This window comes from Paramacrobiotus metropolitanus, unplaced genomic scaffold, assembly GCF_019649055.1.
Source record: "Paramacrobiotus metropolitanus isolate TYO unplaced genomic scaffold, Prichtersi_v1.0 Parri_scaffold0000003, whole genome shotgun sequence".
Classification (NCBI taxonomy): domain Eukaryota; kingdom Metazoa; phylum Tardigrada; class Eutardigrada; order Parachela; family Macrobiotidae; genus Paramacrobiotus; species Paramacrobiotus metropolitanus.
The window spans coordinates 3,740,318-3,749,196 of NW_026570223.1; the positions used below are offsets into that span (position 1 = coordinate 3,740,318).

The 8,879-nt window shown below is 47.6% G+C and overlaps 1 protein-coding gene across 1 annotated transcript in view; it reads left to right on the top strand.

Annotated features, from left to right (window-relative positions):
* LOC129596179 (multidrug resistance-associated protein 1-like) overlaps positions 1-8,620 on the top strand; it is a 35,211-nt gene extending 26,591 nt beyond the window's left edge. The window contains 12 exon segments of the mRNA XM_055493382.1: positions 4,784-4,915; positions 4,996-5,208; positions 5,415-5,646; positions 5,705-5,772; positions 6,047-6,292; positions 6,538-6,581; positions 6,927-6,978; positions 7,150-7,262; positions 7,264-7,618; positions 7,620-8,043; positions 8,104-8,264; positions 8,354-8,620. Coding sequence (XP_055349357.1) covers positions 4,784-4,915; positions 4,996-5,208; positions 5,415-5,646; positions 5,705-5,772; positions 6,047-6,292; positions 6,538-6,581; positions 6,927-6,978; positions 7,150-7,262; positions 7,264-7,618; positions 7,620-7,847 — 1,683 coding nt within the window. The 3' untranslated portion in view covers positions 7,848-8,043; positions 8,104-8,264; positions 8,354-8,620.
* The last annotated feature ends 259 nt before the right edge of the window (positions 8,621-8,879 follow it).

Here is an 8,879-nt window from a genome sequence, read left to right on the forward strand (position 1 = left end):
GTCGGGCTGTGTCCCCTGAGCCGGCATCCGACTTTGTGTAGGTCGGTATGGAGGTCTCCGACCTTGCTGGTCGGAGCTATCTTCTCCATTTCTTCCGTCCTGCTGCTGGTCAGCCGTGTTGAATGACCGAGCTCGCCCGCGCTCGGAGTCGAACTGCGGGTTTTGACGGAGCAGGTTCGGATTGGAATTCGTCCGTGGTGGGCGATATGCCTCCATGCCAGGTCGTGGTGGCTGGATTGGGAGACGTTCAGCGTCCGTTGTCCGATCTCCTCTGGCATTGGGTACCGGCGCGTACATTGTTGTGCGCGTCGCGTACGAGGTGCTAGTGTATGCACCGGCCGACATTGTTGTCGCCACGTTCGTCGTTGGCACTCGTGGTGCCGCGGTCGACGTGTTGTGTTCCGGTTCCGGAGCACTCGGTATTGTTGGAGGCTGTGGGATTGTTCCCACGCTCGGGTCGGTTGTTACGACTCCGACGAAGTAGGAGGTGTTGTTCTCCTTCTTCGCCATTTCTTGGGTCGGGTTGATTCCCCACAGGATGTCACTGATTGTTCGTGACGGCTGTTGATCCTGTGCTATGGACGTCCGGTATGAAGGAGGTTCAGCCCGACTTTGCTCCTGGTATGGAGGAAGCTCAACCTGGCTTTGTTCCAGGTGTGAGGAAAGTTCGACCTGGCTTTGTTCCAGGTGTTTCTTTTCCTCCCTCAGACACCGTGTTTCCGTGTCCATCTCGTCCATTTGCCGCATCATGTCTGTGAGGTTGCGGGCGGCCTGTTCGCCGAATTCGTACAGCTCGGTTTCACGAGCCTCAAGGTAAAGGATGCGGCTGTGTTGCGCCTCGTTTACCTTCTGGGCCTCGTTCAGGTTGTGCTCCAGTTGTGCTCGGAGTTTCTGTTCCTCCTTGAGGACCTTGTTCAGTCCGTGGACCTGGTCGGCTAGCTGGGCGTTTGCTTCCACCAGGTCGACATCGGCTGTCCTTTGGTTAGGAAAGCCCATGTCCCGAGCATTCTCGTCAATGAACCGACGTCCCATTCTGACGAAAAGGAGTTCTATCTCCGACTCGAGTTCGTCGACTCGTTGTGTCAGTCGGTCGATCTCGTTATCGGCCTTCTTTAGCTCCACCACGTATCTATCGACTTCGTTTCGGTAGACCTCGGCTTCTTCGTTGGCCGTGTTGAGTTGCTGGTGGAACGCTCCGGCTGCTTGTTCCGACTCGATTAGTGCCGTTTGTACATCGGCCAAGTCCTTCTGTGCGTCCTCGAGCGCTTTGTTCGCTTCGGCGAGTTCTCGGTTCAACTCGTGGACTGCATCCATAGATCGGTCCAGCATGCCTTTGAGTGTAGTTACTTCATCGATGTCGTGTCGACACGGTTGGTCGGTACGCTTCAATATGGCATTCAGCCGGTCGATTTCCCGTTGTTGGATGGCGATGCCTTTGTTGGCGTCGGCCATTTCGCGTTCCCATTTGCTTCGTTCGAGCCGATGGGTATCTTCCGAGTTTCGGAGCGATTTTCCCGCAGAGTCAACGATTTTGTCTGCCAAAGCGATCTGGGTGACCAATCTACGGCATCTCGAGCGGAGTAGGTCGACGTCTACGATACTTTCGGGCGGTGTTGCCGCTACCCACTTCTTGGCCGTTTGTCCGAGTGCACTGGCTTGGTGAGTAAAGTCGTTCTTGTTGGACTTCGGTGACGTCGCAAAGAATCCGTCCGCACTACTCGGCCTTGACGCGGTTGTTGCGTCGAAGACTTCATTTGTTGGTGACGGAGTGCTACCAAGTTCGCCTACTTCGAACATTGGTGGTGACGATCTAAGCGTCGGGTCGACAGGTCGACTTTGTGTCGCCTTCACCGTTTGTTGAGCTTCCGTTGCTCGAGTCGACTCGCGTCCGGTTGGCGAAGGTCGGCTCAACGGTGAGATAACCCGTTCATTGGGTGCTGGTATGCTGCTCGGCGATCCAGTTGAGCGAGGGCCGCTTCGTGGCGGTATCTCGGAATCTTCCGTTCCACTTGGTGGTTTAGTTGATTGGACGGCTGCATCCGACTTTGTGTCGGTTAGTTGCCGTTCCAGGCTAGTCGGTTGCTTGTTGCCGACTTCCTTCTGTGGATCCGCCGTGGTCGGTTCCGACTGACCGACCTTGACACTTGGTGAAATCCTTCCGACCTGTGTGGTCGGTTGGACACTGCCGACTTCTGTTGTCGGCTTTTCCATTCCGGTCGAGGTCGGTTGTTCGACCTCCCGGGTTTGTGGTAGGTTGGCTTGCTGTTGGCCGACTTCCTTTGCCGAAGGTTGGTCGACCATTTGTTGGTCGGCCACCGTAGTCGGTTGTTGTTCACCAACTTGCTTAGTCGGAGATTTTCGCTCGGCCTGTATGGTCGGCGATTTCCTTCCGACTTGGTTAGTTGGAACATCCGTGTTGGACGAGGTCGGCTTCGGCACTTCTTCCGTCCTGTTGGGTGAATGCCGTCCGAGCTCGGTTGTCTTTGTGACTACCGAGCCTTGAGCTCTGTGTGAGCTCGACTCCAGGTCGGTATGAGACAATGTGGTCTCAGCTTGCAGCTGTTCCACATCCCCCTTGGTCAGGTGGGACGGGGCTGTTGTGTCAGCTGGGGCTTCCAGGAATGTTTTATCCCGGGCGTCCTCGAAACTGTCATCCGAAGTTGGATTCGAGTCGGCAAGGAGGATGCGTTCGTTGCGTCTCTCCTTTGCCTCGGCCGACTTAGTCGAGTCGGTAGAGGACGGCTGACTTTTGTCTTGACCGGCGTACCGAAGTGAGTACTTCCCGGTCATGTTCGCACGCCGAGAATAGTCCGTGTTGAACTTTCTCGCGTACTGATCTTCTCGGGGATTCGACATTGTTGTCGAGTCAGGTCGGCTCTGGTGGAGCCTTAAAGGTTTAATCAGTTAGAAAGAGAAAGTCGAACAATCTTCTATGTGAAGATGTTCGGCAAAATCAGAAATGTCTTTTTGTTCAGGAACTTCCAAGGGTCAGGATCGTCCGGTGAAATGTTGTTGTTGTTGTTGTTGTGTCTGTTGGTGACTCAGTACACAGGGTATTAGTATACAGTACAATGGTACAGTACAGTACGTAATAGTAGTACGGTGTAGTACGTCCTATGTTACTGTGCTGACCAGTGTGACGTAACAGGTTAAGTGGTCTTGCACTTCTGCCTACGTCACAGAATGCGAGCCGCGTGCAAAATTTGCAAAAAACGATGAATCACGCCTATGTTAGGCTATGGGAACTTTCCCCTGCACTCTGATTGGCTGCCTCTTAAGTACTGATAAGCGGTCGTTATGACGTCACAAGGAAGTTCGAGAATTTTCGCGCTATTTTCTGTTAGAAAAACAAATTATTTTTGCTCGGCTAGAAGGTCGATCTAGCTCGGATTTTTAAGTTTTTAACCGTTAGAAATTATTTTTATTAATTAAGAGAATTTTCTGGTGGTCAAAACACCGTTAGAAATCGAAAATAAGAGAATTTCCGACCTGTTGTCGGTTAGTCTTTGTCTAACTGTCTAGACAGGTTCGTTGACCTAGCAGGTCGGTTCTCGACCAAAAGCAAAATTCCGAGTCGGTTTCTCCGTCAGAAATTACTTTTTCACCGTTGGAAATTTTAATTTTACGGATAGAAATTGTTTTCTACCGCTAGAAAGTGAAAAGCCGACCTAGTTTCGGCTAAAATCGACCTAGAACCGTTACTTTACCAGTGTCGGTGTCGGTGTCGGTTCCGCTCGATTTCCTCCGTCCGAGGTCGGAAATCCGTCGTTTCCGAGTTGAAAATCGCCGTTAAAGTTGCGGGTCGCTGTTCAAAGCGAAGGTCCCCGTATTATTGGATTAATCCGTTCGCGCTGCAGACTCTCGTTCGAGTCTGATCCGTCGGTTGGGAGAAGAGAAATTCCGTACGTCCGGGAAATAAGATTCCGCTCTTCAATGTGGAAGAGACCAAGGAACTGTGCTCACCAGCTGGGCAAGAATCACTTCGGTGATCCTCGTTTTCCTCAGCTGTAAGACGATGCGATCAGTCTGATCGACAGTCAATGCAGAGATTGCTTCAGCAATCGATCTGACAGTGACTGAAAAGGTTTCCAAACAGGTTCTCCGTGAATGAAGCCTTCACCGTCTCCTCAAAGGGTCCGTTGAAAGAAAACCAAACGATTCTGCTTACCATGTAACAGGCAAGCGCGAGGAGATCACGAGTGAGCTTTATTGTACAAATAAAGGGGAACAATGCTGCGTAATAGCAGGAAAGCAAGAACAAAGCACTGATGGCTAAGCAAGTGATTGCTAGAAAAGTGGGTTCTTGAGCGTCTGTCAAGGCGTGAAAGAAGCAACTGGCGGCAAGCACGTGGTGTGTGCCATCAGCTGTGTGTTGATGCGCAGACTGGACTCAATCCAACGCGAGCGTACGCTGAGTCATACAGCGAGAGAGGGACGAGAGAGCAAGTATGCTCAGTGTGTGCGCCGCGTATATCCGCTTCAGCGGATATAAGTGCAGTGCAGCAGCACACGTACGTACAGCGAGAGAGGCGATATGGCAAGCATGAGTGCAAGTACGACCGTGGTGGGCCGTATGCACCAGGCGCAGTCATGTGCCTCTGACAGGTTTAAGACTTTAAGTTACATAATGCAGTAGTGACGAAAAATTCTGAAGCTCATTTGCGGTTAGATTAGCGTCCAGTTGTAGGTACAAAGTACTACCTAAAAACTTTTATACGCTACGAATCACAAAACATGTTCATTAATTAGATTGTTATAATTATTGTACTGTACTGTTGTACAGGTTAAACAAATGGTGGTAAAAGACGCTCGTGTACGGTTAACTGGCGAAGTCTTTCGGGCGATCAAACTTTTAAAACTCCACGCGTGGGAAGGAATTTACGAAAAACGAATATTTCGATTTCGTTCTGACGAGGTATCAAAATTACCGTACTGTCCACTAACAGCGATATGGTAGCATGGTGATGCAGTTTATTTACAGTTTGCTTTTTTTAGTTGAAAACATTGCGAGCGATAGCGTATCTTACCGCGTTCTCTACCTTTTATTCCATAACATCACCTTTCATTGTGGCTTTAGCAACGTTTGCTTGCTACGTGTTGGCCGGTCATGTTCTGGACAGTGAAGAGGCGTTTGTTGCCATCGCTGTTTTTAACATCTTAAAAAATCCGATGAATATGCTTCCCCCTACTATCGGAAACGTCATTCAGGTAATACGAGATCTATTAACAGAATCACAGCTTTTTATGCATTAAAAATTCGCTGTATCTGACATAACCGTATAAAACAAATTGCTCGAATTTTATTTATTACATGCTACGTACTCTTAGATCACTTTGCATTTCCCCATGTAGCTTATGTAGACCAGTTTTGATCTTTCAGCAAAGTTCATCGTTAACTATTTTTTGTACCCTAGGCAATGGTGGCGAAAACGCGCCTCACGAGTGCACTTAATGCTGACGAACCCAAACCTTACGTGTCCGGCGTAAGTACCGGCAAACAACAGCCCGCCAACTACAGTACAGCCGTCACAATTCGTAACGGTTATTTCGCATGGTCAGCCGAGCCGGGTCATGAGTGTTTGTCGAATATCAACCTGGAAATCCCAGCCGGCAAGCTAGTCGGTATTGTGGGCCAAGCCGGATCCGGTAAATGCATTTCCGCAACAAACAAACATTTCCTATGACGCAGTGATCTATATTATAGGAAAAACCGCCCTATGTCGCGCCTTACTAGGATTGATGAATCGGCGATCGGGAACCGTTGAATCAGCGGTAAGACAATATGTTATCTCATCCCATGACGCGCTGGAAATTATTTTGCAAATTTCTAACCGAACAATTGTTGCGAAAACGCAGCTAACGTCGAGTCCCACCTTGATTCTCACACCTGGTCAGTATTATTCGTACAGCTTCGCGTTCTGGCATATTAAGGAAATTAAACTTACGATGTGCAAGAAAACCCATGCTACAGTTGTTTTTTTAAGAATACCAACAGTTGACAACAATATTTTAACAACAAATTTTCCGACAAAACTGTTTTCCGTAGGAATCAATCGCATACATGCCGCAACAAGCATGGCTTCAAAGCCGGTCAATCAAAGACAACATTTTATTTGGCCGGCCATTTCAAAAGTCTGCCTACCAAACCGTTGTGCAGGATTGCGCTCTTGAAGAGGATATTGAATCATTCCAAGAACGGGATGAAACTGTGTTATCGGATCAAGGTTCAAATTTGAGCGGAGGACAGCAGCAGCGGCTATGTTTAGCGCGAACTGTTTACGGTCATGCAGAAGTAAGGCATAGGTATTTCTACAGATATACCCTGCTGCACCCTGCTGTATTTGAACGCTTTCCGAAATTACGTGATCGTAAACAGTAAAAATGTTTTATTGTGCATGTTCAATTGACTCGTGTAATTCACACGTATAATTAAGAATCTTTGACTTTACGCACAATCTTTCACATGTACATGCACAATAAAAATCAATTTTTCTATCTTAATAAAACACAAAATTACGGCGAATGTTAATGCTGCAGGTTTTTGTACTTGACGATCCTCTCAGCGCCTTGGACGCAAAAGTGTAAGTAAATCGAATAAGTACGGCACACATATTAAACGATAAATCTCCATGTACAATACGGTAAAGTATGTGATTGTATCAGTGGAATATAATTAATAAATTTGCACTTCGCGCCTACAAAAGCATTTGCAAATACTTGTATCTACCTACAAGGGCTGTAAAATAGCCACAATAGTAGAATGTTAAAGCTTTTCGAGTAACGCACATGGTGCATATTATATAATATTAATTTACAACGTATTTTGAGAACAAGCTAATTTTTTCTCGGTACAATATGATTATCATGATATATTTTTATGTAAATCTCTCTTTGCTACAAAGCTATATGTAAATAACATTTTACAGCGCGAAGTATGTATTCGAAAACGTTCTTGGACCAACGGGACTAAAGGACAAAGTAAGGCACGCATACTGTGGTAGTATTAATGCTGCATTTTGAATTTCGATCGCATTTGTTTATGTGTGGCCCGTGTGGATACTTAATTTGCAGTGGTCAATGGCTTATCGACTATTTTAACAGCTGTACGCTGTAATAATTTGCGCGTAAATACCAGTCCTTTATTTTCAGACGAGGATTGTCGTCATGAACGGTTACCACTTCCTCCCGTATATTGACCACTTGGTTGTTCTGGAGGACGGTCACATCTCCGAATCCGGGTTTTTCCAAGACCTCCTGCACTCCTGGTCCCTTTGCCGAATTTATTCAAACCCATCTGCGCAATGAAATTGAAGCGCTGCACGTCGACCCGGCTTTGGATCCTGTGGAAGCCGATCACCGCAAGAAGACGCTGGACGAAGTGGTACAGAAGCTTCCGCGTAGTATGAAAACATCCCTGCGCGAGCATCGTCGCAGTCTGATCGCATCACGAAGACCTCAGCGACTAGCCTCGCAAATTTCCCGCGTCGACTCATTGGAAGATCTCAGCAGTCGACTGAAACAGGTGCAGCAAAAAGGGGATAAAGGGAGCAAGGGATCCGACGCGGGTCTTCATGGAAAAGAAGGAAACGGTGTGAAACGGGCCAGTTGGCTGGTGTACTGGCCCGTTTATACGCACGGTGACCTTACGGATAACCATGTTGATATTGCTGACCAATGCGGCATCCACGGCGTTTTCCGTATCAACGAGTAATGCGGCATCCACGGCGTTTTTATCACCGCTGTGCACAGCGGTGATAAAAATGATCACACAGCCAATTAGTTCCAGTCTTAATGATAACCACCTGCAATCCATAAAAATTCAAACACAAATAGGTAAATATACATAACATTTACGAAATGGACGGTGACCTTTGAGCAACCAAGCTGAGCAACCGATAAGCTTGGATCATTCCCGATTCCCGTCCGCCTCCTGAATGGCCGGCATCGGGTGCAATTCAGTTTACCAACTACAAATGTCGTTACCGTCCCGGTTTGGATCTTGCATTAAAAGGATTATCCTGTGATATTCTTCCCCGTGAAAAGGTGCGCATGACAGCGCAAATACTTAACAGCCTAATAAAAATATTTTCGGTTATGCGATAGATAGGAATCGTTGGGAGAACCGGTGCCGGTAAAAGCTCATTGTCACGGGTATATTTCGCATCGTTGAACCCAGTGAAGGCTCGATTATCCTGGATGGTGCTGACGTTTCGAAGATCGGTCTGCATGACTAATTGCGATCGCGGTTAACAATAATACCACCGGTGGGTCATTTATTGCGTACAATTTGTTGCAGACTGTCGGCATTTAAACAGGAAAAATATAAATTTGTAAACTTGCCGATTTACTTCAGGATCCGCTCTTGCTCAGTGGATCATTACGGGAAAATCTTGATCCATCTGGAAAATGCTCGGATGACGCCGTGTAGAGTGCAACAAGGTCATAATTATTACCGATCATCCCTTCAAGTCTTCGAAAACTTAAAAAACAGAATAACCTGCATCTGTGCGTTTGAATGGGAATACCGGCATACCTGAGATTACTTCCTCCTTCGCTCACAGGCCGGATGCATTAGTCCGCCTTGCAGACTTCGTACATAGTGTTTCAAGTGCGCTGCTTCTAATGCTTGCCAGCTCGGGACAACGGCAGCTGGTCTGCTTAGCCCGAGCAATTTTGCGGAAGACCAAAATCCTTATCCTTGATGAAGCCACCGCATCGTTAGATGCGGAAACGGATGAGCTGCTCCAGAAAACTATTCATGATGAATTTAAGGACTGTACCATGCTGATCATCGCTCACGACTGCGCAGTGTGCTGGACTGTAACAGGTTAGCCGATTAGGATCGTTTGTAACGAAAGGATAAAGTACATATTTTACGT